Raw genomic sequence first — 24,568 nt, forward strand, 5'->3', positions numbered from 1 at the left:
ATTTATTTCTTGGCAGAGGATACCTGCAATTAGTGCTATATTTATTTCTTGGCAGAGGATACCTGCAATTAGTGCTATATTTATTTCTTGGCAGAGGATACCTGCAATTAGTGCTATATTTATTTCTCAATTCATCTTTTCGTCTAGCGCTTCTTTTATTTTCGATCCATCTTTGGTTTCAGGTTTAAGAGAATAACTTTTATTTGTGAACGGCATCGTAGCTGGGAAACACTGGGACCTTGCCACGAATCGATCAACCAAATAATATGATGCACGTGTGACTGGAATGGAATGACATGGGAGCAGATGAAGAACGCTGCCCAGAGTCGACATCGGACCGGTGTTGTTGCTGTCCACAAGACTAAGTCAAGACTCTTATATTTCATAAAAACACTCACACAAATACACATCTATATATCCTTAATACATGTCTGTCTATCTATTCCTACATAGCCAAATATTTAGACCTATATTTTCATGGTTTAACATAGAAGACATGGGAAATCATTACATCAAGTGGAAAAATAGAAACAAGCCACATACTTTGTTCAAAATTATTTATTCGTTAAACTTTGGTCATGAAATCCATGCTCTCCATGAGTTGAGATTTTCTTGCTTAAATTTTCATCAGTTTTTTTTTGAAGTGTATAAAGACGCTCTTGTTACAAGTAAAAGACTTGAACATCAGCACTCCTTGGAGTCCATTCAGTAGAGAAGAGAGAAGTCTGTGGATCAGCAAGAGAATCATTAATATAATCGGAAATTTTCGCTAACTTATGTTCAAGTTCGTCTACATCTCCAGACCAAATTGAATTTTCAGATGATTATATTTTGACAAAGAGAAAAGGAGAAAGACGGTTGTCTGTTCTTGTGTGGTTCCCCAACGGTCCAACAGACTTAGGAATAACTGAGGTGAAGGTGATATTTAAAAAAAAGAATTTTCTCTGTGTGGTCAATAAGCTAGTATTCCCCCCCCCCCCCAAGATATACTGGCAAATTTTTACAACAATCGTTACAGTCTTTTTCGAGATCCATGTCCACGCACCCACCTTTTGTGTTTAACACATTTAGAGTTCGGAAGCTTATAGGAGGAATTGTAAACATTAAAATTTATGTTACAACCTCAGGAGCTTAGAAATTGACGTATGCAGTGTCGAAATGAACACAAAATACCTCGTTTATCTATGCTTCTGTATTTTGCACAACGAATACACCACAAAAATTTCTATTTATAGTGACTTGGACAAAATCGTTTTACTATTTACAATAAATGTTAGTGCAAGTCTAAATGTTACCTTAGAACACCGTTGTCAAAGGTAACAGCAAGGTAAGTGACTGTCCAGAAAGCAACTGACAGAGTGGACAGTTGAGCATAAGCAAATACAAAATTTTCATCATGGTTTGTAATTGAGGTGTCCAGGAGACGAACTTTCCAGATTTTATAAAATGAGATAGTGAAGAATATAATATCAATGACTGTTATGACAGACAGTGGACCTATCACTGTCACACCTGTGGATACAAAAAGAGTTGTTTTCATAAGAGAAATTTCTTTAAAAGGCATGCACTACTAATGTAAAAATAAATTAGCGCATATACACCTACCAAAAATGAAAACAGAGTTAAAGAAACAGACAGAGCGTCCATAGCCAATGTCTTGTCCATCAGACTTAAGCAAGTTGAACACCACAGTGGTGACAATGATCAATGTTGGGAAGAGAATCGAGCAGGTGATTGTCATCCAGAGTTTTCTGGGTTGGACTGTAGTGGATGACGGGACGTTGGAGGCAAACACTTTGTACATGTGGTAGCTACAGATGAAGCTCCAGGTGAAGTTCCACAGCCACAGAAAGTGAGTGAGTACACCAAGTGCCGTACACAGAGTACTCGCTCTTATACTAGAAATACATAAAATAGATAATGGTCAAAATGTAATAATAATAAGAACACCTCAATGGTCTTTACAATAAGGCGATTTTTTGTTTGTTTGAAAGACGCAACTGAAATAATATTTATTTTGGGACGCAGTACTAAGTCTGTACTGATTCTAAAACTAACATTAAGACATTTACTGTCTGGTCAGTGTAAGTAATGACTCCAATCGAGACCATTTGTTAGAGAAGGCCTGAACACTGACCTGCAAAGTCACACCTTGTGGGCAGTTTAGACCACTAGATCGTTGGCACGTCGTACGACGCTTGGTCTCGTTCCAACAGAGGACTGTGCAGTCAAACGTTTTTATTTCTTACATTTTCTAACAATACAACTTTAACGACATATTTACCCTAGAAATTGGAACAGAATACTTCGAGCGATGAGACGAAGAAATCCAGCAGTATTGACTAAGTAAACCAAGGGGATAGCTCTATGTGGTAAGGCGCTTGGCTTCCGTGTGCGAATCCCGGTGAAGGCTGCAAATTTGAATTTCAAGATTCTCTGGACGCCCTTGAATCCACCAAAGTCTAATGGGTATATGACATTAATTTGGGGAAAAATAAAGGCGGTTGGTCGTTATGCTGGCCACATGACAGCCTCGTTAACCGACGGCCATAGTAAGAGATGACCTTTACATCATCTGCCCTATAGATAGCAAGATCCGAAAGGGATACTCTACCACTTACTAGCTTAATGTCTCTATCATAGAGAGATCGGAGAATCTTTTGTTTAGCTTCTCTATGACACAGGAGAGCCCAGACGAGCAGAACCTGTTTCCCAGAAAGCAACAAGCTAAGGATGTTGAGAGTTTAGGGTTGTAGTGGGAAGCGGAACTCGACGTTTTGGCCCGGGACGTTTTGGCGCGGGACGTTTTGGCTCGAGACGTTTTGGCTCGAGAAGTTCTGACGAAATTTTGTAAAACATAAAACTTTTTTATAATAAGGATAATATAATAATAATTTTTTTTTCACTAAAGTATATGTAATATAGTATACATTCTCCACCCCCCTTCCTCAAGATAAAGTTTTTAATACTTTTGACTACCGGTATCTTATGACTGTATATTGCAAACTATGGATGGCTGCTTGGTCGTGTTGTCTGCGGGAATATGTCAAAAATCATGTTTGTGTAGTATCAAGGCAGGGCTTAATTTAGAGTCTTACTTTTGCCCCCACGTATAGAAGGGTTGACCATGGCTATCACGAGCGATTGAAATTCTGTTCAACAGGTGCACTTGAATAGAAAGAAGAGGGACAATTTTGCTCTTTACTTGGTTGGAGTTGAATTAGAGAGTTAGAGCTGGTGGAGGAGTCAGAATGTGTGACATGATTTTTGTGACAGATCAGTTTTTTTTTTTACAGCGGTAGTTTTTTTTTCCCTATCTGAGATCGGTAGTGTAGGACTATCTAACTAATATACATGAATTTAATGTACATATGTTTAGTAGTTTTAATAAATTAACTATCTAATCAAATTGAGTCTTCTTTAAGAGTGTGCTAGTGCTAGATAAATGTTGTCGGCAAGTCTAAGGTATGGGGTTGTACACAGCGATTCTGCCCCTAGACAACCACCCAAGGCAACAACTATATAGAGGCGGTGTATGGCAGTCTTGATGGTCCAGGGTTCAAATCCTGCCCATCCTTCATCCCCTTATCCTATGGCAGGTTTGGGCTAGGGTTAAGGTTAGAACGTTCCGCGCCATAAAATGCTGCACCACAACGCCCTGCTGCGATTGGAAGTACCACAGACTTGAATGACAGGCATTTCAAAGACAGACTCAAATATGACATTAATACGAAGGAGATATTTTTTTAAAAAATCCAATATGATGCCAAATGCAACATTAATGGACCTCATTCACCAATTGTAAACAAACAATATTTAGCCACGTGATTCTCTATCTCATCTATACAAATTACGTAATACACACAGGCTATCACGTGACGTTTTTTTTCATTGTTTTATTAATATTATCACGCGGCTAAATGTTGTTTGATTACGATCGGTGAATGAGGTCCATTGAAATATAATTTAAAAATCGTAGATATTAAAAAGAAAATGATAGTTCATATATTTTTAACTCACCTCTGAGAGCTGACCAGTAAAGAAACTTGTGCTAATAAAAGACTGCCGCTGAGAAACATGTTATTTATAGCAGCCTCTGTTTTCAACACAGGGAATATCCAGTAAGTAAAAAGAGATGTAAGGAGGCAGATTATAGAAGCCACGAAACAAACTAAAGAAACAATGTATTCAACTAGATTTGTCCCTTTCAACCATTTAGCCATCAGGCTCAGAAAACTCTGTTGTTGTTGTCCTATCAACTTATCCAGTAGTTCAACGCAGACATTAAGTCCACCATCTTCATCCACCTCCACCATTGTCAAATCTCTCTGGTCTACGACGTACAGTGTACTTCTATTTAAATCTATTTTTATACTTATATCTGGTGGAAGCACTTGATAATTGACTTTCACTTGATATGATTTAGAATCAAGGTGGACATATCGACATAGTAGAACCAGTGTTACATTGATATATTTCATGATATCTACAAACCGAACTCTTCTTTTGCTGTCATAAATTTGATGAGAATAAACGGAGTAGTTACTTTGAGATAATTGATCCGTTGCCAACATTCCAGTGACTTGAAACATTTCGAATTTCATAACTTGGGTCTTATTCTTCGTGTCTTCAAGAACGAATTCGTTTGTTGAAAATATCCCAAGAACTTGTTTTTCGAACTCATTTCTTGTTAGACTTTCAATAGCAACAATTTTAAAGTCTATGAAATAAATGTCTAGAATCGCATGCATTGTTCCAACATTTTTATTCCGAAAGGCTTGAATCTGAACCAAAATATCGTCGCTTAATTCAAGTAACAATGACTTTACCTGTAAGAATAAATAATAAAAATGATTATTTTTTACCAGTTGTATTTGTTTAGCTCTATTTCATGCTTTTAGCTTTCTCAATGCTTTATGACTATCACTTGTCTGGATCAGTTGGGGGAAAAAAAAGTGGGGAGAATGATGGTTTCTGGGGGAATTTTTCCGTGATTGTTTTATAAATGCATAAAAAAATATGTTGCCTCATACCTCAAGCCTCCTCGCGATGCAACGGAAACCACGACATCTGTCAAATACGATCTCTTTGACTTGTTCGATACCAAACAAGATAATTAATTCCTAAAAGTTAGTTAATTAATTGGTTGTTTTTATGTACAAACTTTTTACCAGACAGACAGAGTTGATATAAACTTTGTACAAAGGAGAGGCAGACAGAGTGAGTTGATATAAACTTTGTACAAAGGAGAGGCAGACAGAGTGAGTTGATATTAACTTTGTACAAAGGAGAGGCAGAAAGAGTAAACGATGGGAGGACAACATCAAGCATTGAACGAGCCTGTCAATGGAAGAGATTATAATTCTGGCAAAAGACAAAGAGGAATAAAGAGAGACAGTCGACAGATTTTCTGTGAGGCCCCAACGGTCTAACAGACTAAGGTACAGGTGAAAGTAAATGTGTCAATTAACTAGATTCTAGATGATTAGATGAGACAAATTATACAGGTTCGTGACAGGAGATTCTTGGTCACGTGCTTCATTCAATCTGAATCATGGGGATAGAGGATAATGTTAAAAATGTAAACTTTTGGAGTTTAAAAATAAATTTCAGTTAATAATGCAACATTTCAAACACGTCTTAGTTCTATTCTAATAACTTTTCAAAGTGACAGCACTTTAAATGTTTACCTTTAATATTATATCAGCTGTTCATACAATCATTGTTTACCTTAAACTTGATAGCATCAGTTAAATTTCCAGCCACAGAATGCAATAAATGTGTCCCTTTGAACGTTGTATTGTCTGCCTTCAGTGGAACCAAATAGAGAGCCATCTCGTAAGCGAGACCTTTAATGTCTTCGATAATCTCAACACAAGTTCCGTTACGAAATATTTTACCAGGAGTGCAATGAAGCTGAAAGCAAAGTTTCTGGAGAGGCAATAAAAAGAATTTACAGTTCAGCTTTAAATTGTAGAATTCAATACGAAGAGGATTAATTCCTTATAGCACTAGAAACTGATTTTCTTATCATCTATTAGGTCTAAGAATTACGCCTCAAAACATGTTGCTCTTGGCGATGCTAACAACTATTTTCTAGTCATTTCTTTGTTTCTTGATCTTGTCATCTCCTTCAGCCTTGTGTAAAAGACTTTTTTTTGCAAATGAAACGTTGTATCGCTGAGTTTGGATTATTCATGGAATTAAATTTGCAACAGATCTAGACTAAAACAAAGAAATATAGAAAAATACTTAAAGAAAACAAAGCTAAATTAAGCGTGCTTGTATCAATTAGTTTGGATCAGTCATGTAATTAAATTTGTAATAGAACTCGACCTCATGGCTGAAGCCTTCTCAAGCCAACACGGTAACCACTCTGCTAGTGGAGAGCTTATGAACTTGGAAGATTGTACAGTTATCTATTGTTTCTATAGTCTCGACCAATTGTTCATGTTTGTGTTCACTAAGACTAAGACCGCGACCTATAAAGGGGACTACTTCAGCTTATACTAATTTCTTTCCGTTCATAGAGATACCAAACAAAATAATTTATTACCAATAGTTAATTAACTAATTGGTTACATTTTCAAATTGATTCTTGTGTTGTCACGTAAAAAAAATAATTGCGCAAAATTTCAGCTTGATCAGAGATTGGGTGTGGGAGAAATAACGTGTGCAAACTTTTTACCAGACAGAGAAAGTTAGTATAAGCTTTGTATGAAAAGCTACGAGTTCAATAAAATTGTAGATTCATTGTGCAGTGTGGACAAAATGTTCGATGGATCGGACAGCACCGAGGCGTCTTGGGCCGGATTGGATTTACCCCACGGGCCATAGTTAGTGCATCGCTATATTCGACACCTTTGAATTATTATTTTTTTTTTAAATTGATGAACTTCTCTCTATTTTAGCTATAATAAAATGTACTCACATCTGGTGCTTCCCATTCGTCTTGAGAACACCGGGAAGATTGAGTCGTGGCTGTAGCGCCGGGTATAATTTTTACATTCTCTTCAGTATCTTTCAAATCTAATCGAAGTGTGAAAGGAACGAATGCAGTGGTACTTATGACAACAGAGATGCTGCAATCACATTTTGGCCACCTCTTTGGGTAAACTTGCTGCAAATGAAAGCAAAGATTGTCTACATAGATTTGATCAGTGTCATTTCAATACATACACAGGATAAAGAAATGGAACTAATACATGAGAAAAAAAATATCACAATATTATTGACCAAACGTACGTCTAGATCAGGGGTTCTCAACATGTGGGTCGCGACCCCCTAGGGGGGTCGATTGACCATTTGCCAGGGGTCGCCTAAGACCATCGAAAATATGGATTGTTATTGTCTACTCTTCTATTGCTGTATGTGTGTGTGTAAATGTAAGGGGTCGGGGCAAAGTGGGGGATTGTAAAAAGGGGTCGCCGAACTTAAAAGGTTGAGAACCGCTGGTCTAGATGTAAGTCTAGGTAAAGTGTTGTGGTGTGTGTATGTGTGTTTCTATGGTGACAGTGGGACGAGGTTATCGATTGGTTGTGAATGATGCAAGAGAAACAGCATTGTCGTCTTAAGTAGGACAGATGACTCAACATGGTCAGAGTGAAAAGACGTGTTTTTGTAGTGAGTAAGATTTGTTCAGAAAACCGTTCTTATATTATTACTAAAGCCTATTACATGTATTCATTCATTTCAAGCTGAATTTGTGTATATTGTAATAAAAATTTTATTCAGTCTTGGTCACAAACGATGTTATCTCAAGCTTTACAAGTTAAGATATAATACGCCTACAGCGGTTTAGTTGTCCACCAGCAATTTGGAGTTACAAGTCAACGACCGTCCACTAAAACAAGATATAATGTCTATAATTTGATTTGTCTAAAACCAAGGATGCTATTGTTTATTCTGAGACCAGAATTTTATTTTGAATAGTCTAAGGCAGAGATGACAAAAGTTTCTTAGAAGCGAGCCCAAAACTATTTTGTAGCTGGCCATAACATTAAATATAAACGTGCAAAAATGAATGAAATATTTAAATTTTCAAAATTATTATGGATCATGGGCGTAGTTGATTATTTAGTACTAATTAATTAATTTTGTTTTATATAGCAGAAAGGGAGATAAACCCCTAATTTTCATATAAATGGCAGTAATTAGCGGTTCATTCCCTTAGATACGCTTTGTTTTTAAAAAGTATTTTTTATATTGCTTGTTACAGTTTCAAAACCCTATTTTTTTTTAAAAAAAAGACACAACTTGGCGAGTAATATTTCATTTTATCGACTACCTAAGTAGTGTCTAATACCCAGTATTTTTGTCCAAAACTCAGTATATCATTGTCTAAAAAAATCCTGTATTTTATTCTCCAAAACCCAGCATTTCATTTAGGTCCCTAGGATGTATATACCCAGGTAGGCAAAGTTTATGAAGATGTTTGAGTATATCCGCCTTTTCCATTCTGTAACACAGTGCACAATATGGTTTTAAAACTGAATTTGGTTAATAAACATTCTAACGAAAGTATCAAAAATCATATAACATAAATGGTTCCCGGTCACTTCATCCCCGGTCACTTCATCCCCCGGTCACTTCATCCCCAGTCACTTCATCCCCCGGTCACTTCATCCCCTGGTCATTTCATCCCCAGTCACTTCATCCCCCGGTCACTTCATCCCATGGTCATTTCATCCCCAATTAAATATTTTATATATAAATAGGATTATGTAGAATGCTTTCTTTTTGACATTTTATGACATATTTATTTTGTTTATGGTGTTTCCTTTTCCACTTTGTATTCTTAATGAGAAATCTATTATATGGTAAATCTGGATGTGTACTTATCTATAGTGTAATGATCAAAGGCCAAGGTGTGGTGCAAGTAGTGGGAATCTTTTGAGAGATAGAAGTGCTATTACAATAATTATGACCGTGCCGCTGATAATTTATCATCAAAGGCCAAGGTGTGGTGAAAGTACGACCATGTTTCACTTTATTATATTTTTCAATCGCTCTTTCTTGAAAATGGGCGAGTCATTTTTAGCCTTGAAATATTTGTGACAGACTTTGAGAAAGCCGCCATGACAACTTTACATGAGAAGTTTCAGACCTGCAGAGTAACGGGATGTTATTTTCACCTCTGTCAAGCTGTATTACGTAAAGTAAATGAATTGGGCATGAAAAGTGACTTTGACGGTTGTAATGAGTTACGTGGCATGGTAAGATGTCTTTCGGCTTTGGCCTATGTACGTGAAGAACACATTAGTGATTCCTTTGAATTACTCGCCGAGTCCATGCCACAACACGATCGGATGCCGGAACTTCGAGCATACCTATGTACGTGGTCGCAGACAGTGTGGCAGAGGAGATAACTATGTACGTGGTCGCAGACAGCGTGGCAGAGGAGATAACTATGTACGTGGTCGCAGACAGCGTGGGAGAGGAGATAACTATGTACGTGGTCGCAGACAGCGTGGGAGAGGAGATACCTATGTACGTGGTCGCAGACAGCGTGGGAGAGGAGATAACTATGTACGTGGTCGCAGACAGCGTGGCAGAGGAGATAACTATGTACGTGGTCGCAGACAGCGTGGCAGAGGAGATAACTATGTACGTGGTCGCAGACAGCGTGGGAGAGGAGATAACTATGTACGTGGTCGCAGACAGCGTGGGAGAGGAGATAACTATGTACGTGGTCGCAGACAGCGTGGGAGAGGAGATAACTATGTACGTGGTCGCAGACAGCGTGGGAGAGGAGATACCTATGTACGTGGTCGCAGACAGCGTGGGAGAGGAGATAACTATGTACGTGGTCGCAGACAGCGTGGGAGAGGAGATAACTATGTACGTGGTCGCAGACAGCGTGGGAGAGGAGATAACTATGTACGTGGTCGCAGACAGCGTGGGAGAGGAGATAACTATGGTTCAGCTTTATTCCCTCCAAGTACATGGAATAAATACCTGGACGTAATCGGTGTTGTTGCGAGAACGAATAACGATGTGGAGGGTTGGCATCACGCCCTCCAATCTCTATTTTCATGCCACCATCCAACTATGTGGACATAGTGGACAAGGCATCAGTTTTACAGGCTAGCGCCGGCACTGAAGAACGCCCGAGGATGAAATATGCAACACTGGCTAAGAGAATAACAAACATTGTTCATCAATATGAATCGATGGATCGTCTTCTGTACTTACAATCGATAGCTTATCTATCTTACTGATGTAGATGAACACAAAAACACTTTTTTACATTACCTCTTTATTTATACATGCTAAGTTTTCTTTAGTTTTTAATGGCATTTAATTTTAATTTTATTCTTATCTAAAGTGTTACAATTTTGTACTTTAAATAAAAAAGGAATACATTAAATATTGCTCATTTAATGCTTTTTAAAATTACAATTTGTTAGATAAAATGATCAGATGATGAAAATATCAGGGGATGAAATGACCAGGGGATGAACTGACCGGGGGATGAAGTGACCGGGGGATGAAGTGACCAGGGGATGAAATGACCAGGGGATGAAATGACCGGGGGATGAAGTGACCGGGGATGAAGTGACCGGTCACCAACATAAATATACATAGTAACAATTTAAATACACATATTCAGTACATCTTCTATTTCAACATACCTCATTGCAGATGGCACAAAAGATGTTTGTATAAACGATACCAGAATTCGTTTCATAAACCCTGTCCTCCTGAAGTGACACGCTCTCATGACAAGCTCTCAGTAACTCCTCATTCTGTGATGGTGTGACATTTTCAGTTTCACAAGAAGATGGCGAGAGATCAAATGCGTTCCTTTATTCAAATACACAGAAATATTTGTCAGTGTTACGGAATGTACGCGTCAAGGTCTCATGGTTTGAATAAATAATTTATTGACAGAAAAGTACGTTTGAGAAGATACACATATTACAATAACTACGCATCTGGGTCTTATTGTTTGAATGAATTAAATGTAGACACTCATTTAGCTGCGATCAAGTACTAGAACTTACTCATACTGCTAATAATAGATTGATATTTCCAGATTACTAACAAGAAAAGTATATTAAATACTTTAAACAAAAAACTATATTAATCGTACTTGTATCAATAAGTTTGGATCAGTCATGTAATTAAACTTGTAATAGATCTAGATTAACAATAATGAATATGTGCGAATATAAATATTTTTACCGATTGTTTTCGTTTAGTGAAATATCATGCTTTTAGTTTTCTCATTATCCTTTCACTGGTCTGGACCAGTTGGGAAACAGGTTGATGGAGGGGGGGGGGAGAAAGAGAGGGGAGTAACTGTGTAAATATTATCGTGATCCCTCGCTTTGGAAGCCAAGCGCTATTTCACTCAGCCACCAAGCCCACTCGCATTGATAAGCACGAGTGCATAAAGCATGAATTGAATCATCAAACCGTGTGCTTTACAGAAACATCAATGAGAAATGGCCAGTACAAAGACTAACAAATGCGCTTCTCGGCTAACACATCCTACATTCCATATTCATATAAGATCAAACTATATTTTCTTGAATATGTTTTGCTTTTTAGTGAGTGAAAGGCATTTTTTTCGCATGCGTGTTGCATATATAAGCGTTACAAGTAAGTAAAAGTAAAGTTCACCTTTCATACCTTGTGGTCTAAAGGTTAGACGATGCAAAGGTCATCTGTTTCTCTTGCCTAAGGTTTACGTGGGTGTCACGTGGCCAGCATAATGTCCAACCGCCTTTACTTTCCCTCCCTAACTAATGTCAGGTACCCGTTAGAGCTGGGTGGACTCAGAGCACTGGCGGATCCAGGGGGGGGGGGGGGGGGCGGTAGGGGCGATCGCCCCCCCCCCCCCCACTCGGCCGACCCCCCCCCCAAAGGGGGGGGGGCGGACGAGTATTAGTATAGAAGTCACACAAATTGTATACGAATTTATTACTTATGTTAATAATATATACTAATTATTTATATTTCAAACTATTTTTAGATTATTTCGCCCCCCCCTCTAGTATGTTGGCCGATTAGGTGGGGTCGGGAGGGGGCGATAGCATCAATCCGCCCCCCCCCCCCCAACCATAACCTTTTGAGTGGGGGGGGGCGGCCCAATTTATTTGTAGAAATCACAGCTTGCCAAAAGAATCAATTAAATATCTATATGATTAAAACTTGTTATTGATATTTTAACCGATCTTTATATTATGTCGTTCCCCTGTTGTCCGATTGGTGTGTGTGTGTGGGGGGGGGGGCGAAACCTCTACTGCCCTTCCCACCTAAGCCCTTTGAGTGGGGGTGGGGGCGGTCCTACTTTTATGGAGAAATCATAGTTTGTGAGCAAGATTAGTTGCATTGATATATAAATTTGATATTATGTCGCTCTCCTTCAGGTATCTTGGCCGATTCGGTGGGGTAAGGGGGGGGGGGCGATTGCATGTACTGCCCTCCCCGCTCTAGCCCTCTGAGTGGGGGGGGCGGTCATATTTTTATGGAGGAATCATAGTTTGTGAACAAAAATAGTTGAATTTCTATATAATTATATATGTGAAACCATTTGTATATTATGTCGCACCACACTCTAATCTCAAATTTTATGATTAGTAAATACAAAAAAGAAAAAGGTGGGAGGGGCGATACTTGCCATCTTCTTTCCCTCATCGGACGAAGCAATAATTTTTCTTTTTGTATTATAGTTAAGAAATTACAAAATGTAAAAAAAAAATCAGCCACTAATATAATTTATATATGCTATAAATTAAATTCTCGTATCTAGTGGCCCCACCCTTATTGTTTAATGCCAAATGCAATCATTAGCAGAAATTATAAAAAGGAGCGAGGATAAATCGTTTTCATTCTACCGCCCCTCCCATTTCCAGACAGAGTTTATGTAATTTCACATGAATTTATCATAATTATTTTAAGAAAGACTTTGCTTTGGAAAAGTTAGAATTCAAACAAAAATTTTTAGTATAAGAGTCACGATTGAGATGAGTAGCCTATTTTCCAACCTTTACTCAATCTAATATTTTTCTAGTTAAATTTGGGACTATAACTCACAATTTATGCTTGAATTTTATTGAATATTATTTATCGAATTTTTTTTTTGGCGGCGATCCTCAAAGCCTTAATCTAAATATGTGGGGTATCTGATCTTTTCAAGGAACAAATCGGTTTTATTTGTAATGTATTAAGGGCCTATAAATTCATATTAGAATATTTTTCAAGTACAATATTATTCAAAAGCTCCTTTTTTAATAGGATGAATAATGAGCTTTAGGTAAGGAGAATGCGTTTCTTCAGCTAAGAATGCAAGAAAACGCTTTTAGCGTCGGGGCTTTGCCCCGAAAATCACTGATGAATAGTGAGCTGTAGTTGTCAGGAACAGGCGTTTCTGCAGTGAAGAATGCAAGTAAACGCTTTTGGCGTCCCGAACTCCACTGATTAATAATGAGCTGTAGATGTCAGGAGAATGCGTTTCTTCAGTGAAGAATGCATGAAAACGCTTTATGCGTTGGGGCTTCGCCCCGAAAATCACTGATGAATAGTGAGCTGTAGTTGTCAGGAACAGGCGTTTCTGCAGTGAAGAATGCAAGTAAACGCTTTTGGCGTCCCGAACTCCACTGATTAATAATGAGCTGTAGATGTCAGGAGAATGCGTTTCTTCAGTGAAGAATGCATGAAAACGCTTTATGCGTCGGGGCTATGCCCCGAAACTCACTGATGAATAGTGAGCTGTAGATGTCAGAAGCAGGCGTTTCTGCAGTGAAAAATTCAAGAAAACGCTTTTTGGGGTCGGGGCTTCGCCCCGAACTCCACTGATTAATAATGAGCTGTAGATGTCAGGAGAATGCGTTTCTTCAGTGAAGAATGCATGAAAACGCTTTATGCGTCGGGTCTACGCCCCGAAACTCACTGATGAATAGTGAGCTGTAGATGTCAGGAGAATGCGTTTCTGCAGTGAAGAATGCATGAAAATACTGAGAAATACTGCTTATTTATTCTTATATATATCTATATATATATATATATATATATATATATATATATATATATATATATATATATATATATATATATATATATATATATATATAATTATCTGTGTGTGTGTGCTGTACGCACGTTTATGTATAGGGTTAGGGTTTACTGGGCGTTAGGGTTAGGGTTTGGAAAAAAATCGCCCCCCCCCACTCCAAAGTTCTGGATCCGCTAGTGACTCAGAGGCGCCCTAAAAATCCCAAAAGTAAAAATCCCCGGATTCGAACCAGGTTTGGAAGCATTGCACCTTACCGATCAGCCACTGCGCCTCCATATTTAATGTTAGGTGGGTTTTACCTTTTAGAAACCTATATCACTATTGTAGTGGTGTTTTGACGAAACAGTAAGACAGATTAAAACAAAAAATACGAACTTCTAAATAACAGTTTAAAAAAAAACTTACTGTAAATTGGCAGGGCAATGAAACAATGTAATATTTTCTGGAAAAGAAAACATTCTTTGTCTACTATCCTTCAGGAGGTTTTGAAGCAGTTCATTTCTACTTGTCGCCTTGTAGTAGGCCCAGAACTGTGTAGACGTGAACGTCATCGGTACTGACGAGAACTAGAAGACGAGAAACAAAGAGTTAACGATGGAAGAAACAAAGAGTTTACAATGGAAGAAACAAAGAGTTAACAATGGAAGAAACAAAGAGTTAACAATGGAAGAAACAAAGAGTTAACAAAGGAAGAACCAAAGAGTTAACGATGGAAGAAACTAAGAGTTAACGATGGAAGAAACAAAGAGTTAACAATGGAAGAAACAAAGGAAAAAACAAACAGTTAACTATGTAAGAAACTAAGAGTTAACGATGGAAGAAACAAAGAGTTAACAATGGAAGAAACAAAGCGTTAACAATAAAAGAAACAAAGAGTTAACAACGGAAGAAACAAAGAGTTAACAATCGAAGAAACAAGACGCAAAAAGAAAAAAAAAGAATACTTTAAATAAAACAACCAAACGTATTGTTATAAACTTGGTGGTGGCACAGAGAGGGGTAGTGGTGTGTGTGTAGTCAGCCGACGCAAATCGCCTCAGGCCAGCGCTAGACGAGCGGTCAACCGTGACGAGCTACGACGGTCAGCCGAGTCGAGTGTCAACAGGACAGTTCGGGAAGGATCGCCGTCGTGAACAGAGCTCAGGAGCGTCACGAGAGTTGTAGTCATCTGACCACCTAGAAACGTCGAGCGGCGTTCTGTCCGGTTCGAGAAGGCCAGTAGGGACCCTATATAAGAGCGGAGGTGACGCAGTCAAGACGGTTCAGAGCCCGGTTCACTACAGTCCGGTCGACTACAGCACAGTTCAGCGGTGTGGTTCTGTACGGAGCATTACGACGGTTCAGTGCGGAGTACTGTCAAGTACAGTTGAGGCGACTGGCGTCTTGATCTTGGTCTGCGATCGAGTCCGACACAACGAGCCTAGTGTGTGAAGTCAGTCCTGAACTGTGGAACCCAGTGCAAGCCCGGAACGAGACGGAGAGGCCAGTGCAAGAGTTGATACGGCGGAACGGTGTTATCGGAGAGATATTTGTACAGTGTACGTGTTGCCAATTGTACAGTATTGGCTGTTATTTATTCAACTATTAAAGTGTTACGTTACTTTGAAGCCCTGAGTTGTCAAGTTCTTTAAGTCGGTGGTGTATGGTGCAGTTTGCAGAGAGCCTGGATAGTGAGATTCGTAACAGTATCTAAGAAAAAAAAAACACTAATTACTGCCATTTATCATAAGCTGGCACTGTTTAGCTCCATTTCTGCTTTCTAAAAGAACTTAATAAATTACTTCTAATTGATAACTGCTTGTTGAATTTTTCTATTGATTTATGCATCGTCATCGACTATGAATGATAATGCAATATTGCAACTTGATCCCGGACTGGGAAGTGGGAGAAAAAAGTGACAAGTAATAAGAGAAATAAATCCACTACGCATCCAAGTCTCTTATTTAATAGTATTTATTTTACTTATTTCGATATCAAACAAAGTAATAAACTATTGAATGTTGAAACATTGATTTTGTTTAGTCAAGTACAATGAAAGTTTTAACTTGATCCGAGAATGGGAAGTGGGAGAAAAAAACATGTTTAAACTTTTTACCAGACAGAAGGACAGAGTTCAAAAATATAACTTCCTACTCATTTATATAAATGTGATACATACATATATTAGGCATAACTGAATAGCAGCACCTGGGACCAAGTTTTTAAGAGAGAAAGTAGTGAATTAAAATGCTACGAAAATAAGGGAATGCGCCGACCGAGGCTCGAACCTGTGACGAACCTATGGGACGAGGAATGTGTCTTTATCTTTGTGTCTTTCTGAGTATTTTATTAAATTTTGTTTTTGTATTTGAAGATTATGGTTCAGTGTTTTATGTATACTTGCTACTTTACTTTTGAGTCTTCTGTCCTGAAGGCTTTCTAAATGTAGTGATTTTACTAAAGGTGTTCTCTAAGTCAAATGTGAATATTCGTTTGTTATGAATCTCACTGCTCTATTTGTGTCTGTTCCAGTTTCTTAATGTTTTCTTGAGTTGAGGGGTCCCAAACGGAGGATGCATATTCTAAAAATATACCACATTAATGCACTGTACGTCATCTGTTTCCGCCTAGCCAGGCTGTCATGCGCACTTAAAGTTTCTTTTCGTTTTCAATAGTTATGTTTTAATGTATAGGAGGTAGTTGTATTAGGCGCGTTTTAAATTCATGAATATTGTGTGTACCTCACGCTTAGTTTCTATATTGTCTTTGCAGTGGAGAGAGTCTTTTTAGCTGGTTACGTTACAGTTCTCTGTTTCCCTGTTTTAACGGGTGTTAGGCTTGGGGCAATGGGAAAGAGTGCGCCTTCTCGTTCTTGGAGTCGTGTCTTTATCTAGTCTTATGTATGAAGCTGCCGACCTGATAGGGCGTCGAGATGGAGCGCTCGTGTGGAAGGTGTGTATCAGTATTGGTGTGTTATTTGTACAATTATTATTGCAATGTTAAACCACCATGATTCATGGATTGGTATACCTTGAACTATCTTGTTAATTTGCAATTGTTCGTATTGAACTATTGATGCTTATTCACTAACTGTTCAGTTGAATGACTTTTATTCGATGCTCAATTATGTCGCAGTTTTATACGCTATTGCTCTTAGGGTTTTGGTTTATACTGTTGAGGTGCTGAACCCTGGAAATAAAAGCACGTATCTGCACCCCTAGATAAGCAAACTGTAAACCCACCTGACACAGGCCAGGTCGTCAGATTGGATCCTGGAAAACTTTTTTTTTTTAAATGTATCTCGCGCATCTTTCATGCTCAGTGCGCTATTGTCTAATCTTTTTTTGTAGATTTGTGTGTGTGTGTGTGTGTGTGGGGGGGTAGATTAGAGGCATCTTGAGGTTTGTAGGTTGGTGTGTGTGTGTGTGGGGGGTAGATTAGAGGCATCTTGAGGTTTGTAGGTTGGTAAGCAAACTCAACTCCGGGTTGAGAGGTCGAGCATGTGTCCGTTTTGGGCACATTTTAAAATCTTTATCAATTAAAAGTTAAACATAGAAAATGTGAAAAAGATAAATTACTTAAAACGTTAAACAAAAATTAAACTGAAACTTACATTGGTCACGTGATTACACAGTGCACAGAACATGTTTTTGTAAATCACGTGTGTCGTCATGTCAACAACTCTCAAGAACGTCTCGATTGTCTCCTCTTCTGGCGCCAAATTGATCTCACACATGCCCACCACTGTTTGGTTTTCTACATAGTCTGCCAGACAGGAAGTGACGTACATGTAGTTAAACAAACTATGGGGGAGTAAGCCACATGCTACTTTTGGTTTGAAATGTTTCTGGTTGTTGGAGATGGTTCGATTGGACGGAGAGATCGGGCTGGTCCAGTTATGGACAGTGTCATGATCCAAGCCTTCCCTCAAATAGGGCACTGAAATATCTGGACAACAGTTGTCGTAGATCTCACAGGCTGGTCTTTGGCAGTAACAAGGGAAACAATCCATGTTCCAGCAAGTAGACGAAGAAAACTCTACTCTTTCCTCCCCTTGACATCTCATTCGACAGTAGCCATGCAAGTAACTCTGCGCGGATACTCGGCCCTTGTCCCATTTAAATACTTCGAAATCCTTATCATGTTTGTTTACGCAGACATCTTGGTATCTCTGGCAACCAAAACGTAACAAAGACAAGACAACGATTGTCTGTAGGACAACATTGGGCGCTAACATTTCGTTTGGTTGTTACTGTCAAAGAGGAAAGTGAAAATGTGTTTAGATGTTATATGCACTATCTTAGTGGTTCTCAAACTTTTTTGTATAATGAAAACTTTCCCACAACCCTTAGTTCCTCAATCGGATAAAGTTGCTTTGAGCGAAGAAGTTATTTTAATTTTATACAATTTCCTCTTTCTGCAGACCCCTTACGGTAGTCTCGAGTATCTTTGTGGGTGCGCGGACCAAAGTTTGAGAACCACGTCTCTATCATATCATTAATGGAGCTTCCGAGCCGAGAGGGTATTCTTTAAAATCTCGGTGAAGACTAGGCTTTTGAACATCGGGAGTTTTAGGACGCCCATTTTGGCCAACCAACTCTAAAGGGCAATGGTGCATTCCAATGCAATGTAGCTTAAATAAATTATTAATAATGTAATTACATTTGATACAGTTAAAACTCCATCCATACTTCAGTGTTTTAAAAACACTTCTAGGTGTTAGACTATTAAACATCGATAAAAACTTTACCCCTTTTGTGTTCATTAAAATCTAACTATTTTTTTTAAATTTCTGGCCTTCTAATTTGCAGAAACAAGTTTATCTATTTCTACATTTTTGGCTGTTTAAATGGAAACAACACCAAGTGAAGACAACCCGTTGTAGCATACAAATTTCTGAAATAATTATTAATCATTCAGAAGTTTGAACATCCTGCTGCTCACTTTACGACACAACGTTTCAATTTAGAATTTTAGAACTCGACAGTAAGGAGAGTATTGGTAATGAAATGTTTGGTAATTTTACCTTTAAGTGCTTCGGCTTCCAGGCGCTTCCTTTTTGTTAGGGGAATATAAAGTATGTGCTAATATCTTTAATATATACATTTATCTGAATCTCATTGCTCTTACAGCATCGTTCCTTGATGACCACCTTGTGCGGCCACAATGTTTTGAGTGTCCTATAATATATGATCTTTATATTGGATTCAGGCAAGACCATTCCATTTAGAAGGCCTTAACACTGACCTGCAACGTCGCGACCTATGGGCTGTTGAGACCAATAGCTCGTTGCCACGTCGTAGAGACCTGTGACGTGGCGACGCGCTATCGGTTCAAACTGCCTACAGGTTGTGACGTTGCAGGTCAGTCTGCAGGCCTTCTTTGACGATTGGTCTCGATTCAAGGCGCGCTCATCTTGAGATGCTGTGATGACATAACACATACACATTTAATATCAGGTCATAGCAATCAGTTTGATCTGCAACTTCTTCAACAAAGCTGGCAGAAGACCAAGTTAAGCTGTGGTTGGCACAGTGAATAGGATTCGAACTATTGTCCTACAGCGCTTCACCTTTCCGCTACTACAGCCAATATAATTGACACAAAAAAAAGTTTAACAATATTATTACATTCTTATTAGAGTACAAAAATATAGAGTAGTGAAAATAGCAACTTGAAATAAAGAAACATTACGACACTTACCTACAAAACTACTTGAAACTCTTCATGTTAAAACTACTGAATAATTGCATCGTAATTGGTGGTAATATAGACTTACTAGCATGTGTGTGGCATTAACTTAAGAAAGACATCTCTCTCTCTCTCTCTATCTATCTCTATTTAAACTCTCTGTATCTCTCTGTATTTCCTTCAGTTCAAAATATGCGTCATTAAGAAAGATGCGTAATGACTAAAATGACTAAGGCATATTTTTTTTTAAAACTATGCTTATTTATGTGCATGTATTAAGTTTTAATTATTACTGGTAGTTGGCAATTTACAGTCTACTCTCCTAATGTCAAGTGTCTACGTTTTCTTGTATCTGATCCTTACAGCCAATGTTTTGCCAACATAGTTTTAATAACAAAACGCTAATCAATGGCTGTGGTGCTTAATTATTTAAGAAATCGGATACCAAAGAAAATCAGTTTATTCTCTATCTACTCAGTGCAGATTTCTACGGACGTCTCTTGTGATTTGATAACGTGGACAATGTACAGAAAGCTGAAACTGAACTGAACTGAACCACTTTCCAATGATCTGTCTGAGGAAATACTGAATGTTAAATGGCAAGAAAAATTTATGATACTGAAGTCCTTTGAAGAACAGGCCTGCGAAGCACCCACACAATCTTGATGCAGTCTCAGCTGCTATTGGCAGACCACGTATGCAGAATGCAATACTCCCCCATCCCTAAAAGACTCCTTTATGGTCAATTAAAGAAAAGGGAGCAATCATAAGGCTGAAAAAAACGGACATAGAAAAAACACTTCAGGGACACTCCCAAAGGTTCTCTGAAAGCTTTCGGCATCGACCCAGCCATCTGGCAGATGGAAGCACCTGATAAGGCATCATGGTGTCGAGGATGTAAAACTGGCGCACATATTGGAGAGGACAAGAGAAGAGCGCTGGCAGATGAAAAGCGTCAGAGAAACAACAATCAAGACCAATGACACTTTCTCCAGCTGGAATAACCTATCAAGACCAATGACACTATCTCCAGCTGGAATAACCTATCAAGACCAATGACACTATCTGCAGCTGGAATAACCTATCAAGACCAATGACACTATCTGCAGCTGGAATAGCCTATCAAGACCAATGACACTATCTGCAGCTGGAATAGCCTATCAAGACCAATGACACAATCTCCAGCTGGAATAACCTATCAAGACCAATGACACTATCTCCAGCTGGAATAACCTATCAAGACCAATGACACAATCTCCAGCTGGAATAACCTATCAAGACCAATGACACAATCTCCAGCTGGAATAACCTATCAAGACCAATGACACTATCTGCAGCTGGAATAACCTATCAAGACCAATGACACTATCTCCAGCTGGAATAACCTATCAAGACCAATGACACTATCTGCAGCTGGAATAACCTATCAAGACCAATGACACTATCTCCAGCTGGAATAACCTATCAAGACCAATGACACTATCTCCAGCTGGAATAACCTACCAAGACCAATGACACTATCTCCAGTTGGAATAACCTATCAAGACCAATGACACTATCTCCAGCTGGAATAACCTATCAAGACCAATGACACTATCTCCAGCTGGAATAACCTATCAAGACCAATGACACTATCTCCAGCTGGAATAACCTATCAAGACCAATGACACTATCTCCAGCTGGAATAACCTATCAAGACCAATGACACTATCTGCAGCTGGAATAACCTATCAAGACCAATGACACTATCTCCAGCTGGAATAAGCTATCAAGACCAATGACACAATCTCCAGCTGGAATAACCTATCAAGACCAATGACACAATCTCCAGCTGGAATAACCTATCAAGACCAATGACACTATCTGCAGCTGGAATAACCTATCAAGACCAATGACACTATCTGCAGCTGGAATAACCTATCAAGACCAATGACACTATCTCCAGCTGGAATAACCTGCCCAGTGTACAGCCAATTCCGGGTTCACATTCGTCTCACCTTCGATGAAGTCCAGTAGGGAGTCGGCGCCGGAGGCGCCATTATCCCGTTGATGGTTAGAAAGGCTTTTATCCAACCACCAGGCCTGGACATGGGGCTCTTCACCCCTTTCCTGTCTGAGGGCACCCAACGGTAGGCGGCCATATCGGTTGACTGGGCCAGACCGGGCCGTGCCGTGTACACAGCGCACCGTCCCCGAGTCTTAAGTCACCCGCTATAAGTGTCAGGAACAGCGCTAACTGCGGGGAGCTTGTCTCATATTTCTATACTGTAACCGCCACTGTTCCGTGCAAGGGCCGCCAATCCAGCAATCCGGAACTGATGACGACCCCCTTTGTGGAACGGCGTGGCGGACTTTTTGGACTGGGTTGCAGGTTACTTGTTCCATCCCCACCCCGAGTGAGATAAAAAAAAACAAAAGCTCACGCAGGGAGACCTGCTAGAAGGCCTGGTTCGCTACTCGTTCTTTGCCTGTCCAGTTCCACCTCTGGATGTTTCCACCGGAGGGCCACGCTGAGGCGACGGGTAGCTGGAATTTCCTCCGGCATTCGTCTCACCAGCCACACGAGGAGACACAAAACCCCAAATGCAAAGCCCTCAGCGCCCCCCCCCCTGGATGACAAAAGTGGTCATCATCGAACCACGATGGACCAACTACAATATACAAACTATATATAGATCAGACATCGACAACGACACCACATGATAATGAACTTTATGTTCATACTAAATTACTAGTAAATTACTTCGTAATACACAAACAAATAAAAATCTTAAAAAAAAAGTTCATTAAATTGTCTTTTACAAATGATTAAGAAAAACATTGAAAATACATTTTTAAAACGACAATACTTCTTTAATACAACTTATAGAGCGATTGTTGTTTTTTTTCTTAACAACTTATGAATACTAGATTAAAAAAACAAATGGAACATTTCTAGCCGCCCCTTCCCCCTGGGAATCCTGGTAAAGCGAATGTATAGATTGACTACACTTTATTATTCCAGTGGAAGGCCTTTAGATCTAGACTTGGAAGACGATGCGCACAATTTTCTTAAACATTAATTTATTACACACTTGTGACAGTCCTTTCAAGAACGTGACAGTCCTTTCAAGAACGTGACAGTCCTTTCAAGAACGTGACAGTCCTTTCAAGAACTCGATAGTCCTTTTAAAATCGATGTTGGATCTAGACCAACACCTATTTCTATAGCCAAATTTAAAAAAAAATGTTTTTTTTACCTTGAAAAATGAGAGCGGTCCAGCTAGCTGATAATTCTTTTCTCAGCGGTATACATCAACACTGAAATTTCTAGAAAAATTGTTAGAGCCGTTTTTGAATTCCATGTCTATGAAGTTCTCACTTGAATAGAGGCATTGTAAAAACAATTTAACAAAATTTCATGTCATAACTTCTGCATTAGATCCAGACAGGTGGCTTTGTGGATGCTGGAAGGCTTTCAGAGCAGATTTGGGAGTGTCACTGAAGTGTTTTGCTTTAGGCCTGTATCAGGATGTCAGATAACACTGCACACAATTCTTTGACAGCTTTAGACATTTTATTTGTTTGAAAGGCGAAATTAAATGTGTACACTCAAACATTTGATATCAACCAAACAATTTACTTCGTATACTAAAACTATGCATAGTATTGCATGGTCATCTTTAATTAAATTATCTTTTAAATTAATTGTTTTTTCTTTTATAGATATTTAATTAATTAGTCGCCTTCGTGTACAACAATTCAGGATGAATTGTAGATTTTTGATGCCAGCAGACAAATAATTCATGATTTTATTGTCATTAAATGTCACTAAAACAATATACACACACAGACACAGAGACATATATATATATATATATGTGTGTGTGTATATATGGTTTACCTATACCTATAGATTAGTATCCGACATAGATGAAATTGGCCAATAATAGATTCAAACAGTATTAATTTATAGTATAAAATTTAAATATATATACATACATACATATGTAGTTCTAACAAATTGTGAATACTTGACAACAGCGATCTTCCCATATGCCTTCTTTAACATTTTTGTTTTACAAATTTTATAGCAACTCACTCTGTCTTTCTGTCTGTCTGTCCGGTAAAAAAATGTGTATCCGTTATTTGGCCCACACCCATTCTCGGATCAAGTCGAATGATTTAGTTTACTTAACAAAACATGAATCAATTAAAAAAATTAACCAATTATTCAATTGATTATTGGTTGTTAATTATTTTGTTTGATATGGAATAGTGTGTATGACTACTTCGTCATAGAGAGATATAGTTTTAAGTGCGGAATTCTTCCCCTTAAATAAGCTTTTTTTAAAAATGTTTATTTTGCCTGTTTTTATTTCAATTTCTCTAGCAATCTTTCTCTTTTTATTTTCTGAAGTGTTTTGAGGTTTCCTCCAGTTTCCCATATTGCATTATCTTCTTTTTTGTGTTACTAATCTGTTTTATTGTTTAAAGATCGTAAACTAAATCTTAAAAAAATGAAATTCTATCTGAAAAAACTATAAATAGCTTGCTTTCTGGAGTATTCGGTGTACAGAGTAAAGGAAGTGATACGCTATTTTATTAAAAAGTATATCAATTCTTGTTTACTTTCTGTTTACACTGAAATATCAATTTTTTAGTTCTTCTGTTGTAGTTTTTTTTTATATTTGGTACTTGTGAGGTTCAATTTAGCATCTTTGACATTAAGTTTATCCGAAAAATTCCCAAATGTATAGAATAAACAAATAAAATAGACTTGTTCAATAATTTACGAAATGTGTTGGTTTAAAGTTGACATGACGCATGACACTGACGTTGGGTAGTTGGCCTGTAGTCTTTGAAATGTAACCCATTAGTATTTGATGTCTGTCA

At 38.4% G+C, this 24,568-nt stretch overlaps 3 protein-coding genes across 3 annotated transcripts in view; 1 reads left to right on the forward strand and 2 right to left on the reverse strand.

Moving 5' to 3' along the window:
• LOC106061065 (mucin-2-like) overlaps window positions 1-24,568 on the reverse strand; it is a 325,575-nt gene that overhangs the window by 13,917 nt on the left and 287,090 nt on the right. The gene's annotated exons all lie outside the window — the stretch shown is intronic.
• On the reverse strand, window positions 556-4,794 carry LOC106071048 (putative adhesion G protein-coupled receptor E4P). Its single transcript, XM_056019107.1, has 4 exons — window positions 4,021-4,794; window positions 1,606-1,898; window positions 1,296-1,512; window positions 556-725 (listed from the first exon to the last, which is right to left on the reverse strand). The coding sequence occupies exons 1-4, from the start codon at window positions 4,749-4,751 to the stop codon at window positions 617-619; spliced, it is 1,350 nt and encodes a 449-aa protein (XP_055875082.1). The 5' UTR covers window positions 4,752-4,794; the 3' UTR covers window positions 556-616.
• Window positions 9,332-9,967, forward strand: LOC129924393 (uncharacterized). The gene has a single exon (XM_056018609.1). The coding sequence runs from the start codon at window positions 9,332-9,334 to the stop codon at window positions 9,965-9,967; it is 636 nt and encodes a 211-aa protein (XP_055874584.1).

The sequence above is a fragment of the Biomphalaria glabrata genome, chromosome 2, assembly GCF_947242115.1.
Source record: "Biomphalaria glabrata chromosome 2, xgBioGlab47.1, whole genome shotgun sequence".
Lineage (NCBI taxonomy): Eukaryota > Metazoa > Mollusca > Gastropoda > Planorbidae > Biomphalaria > Biomphalaria glabrata.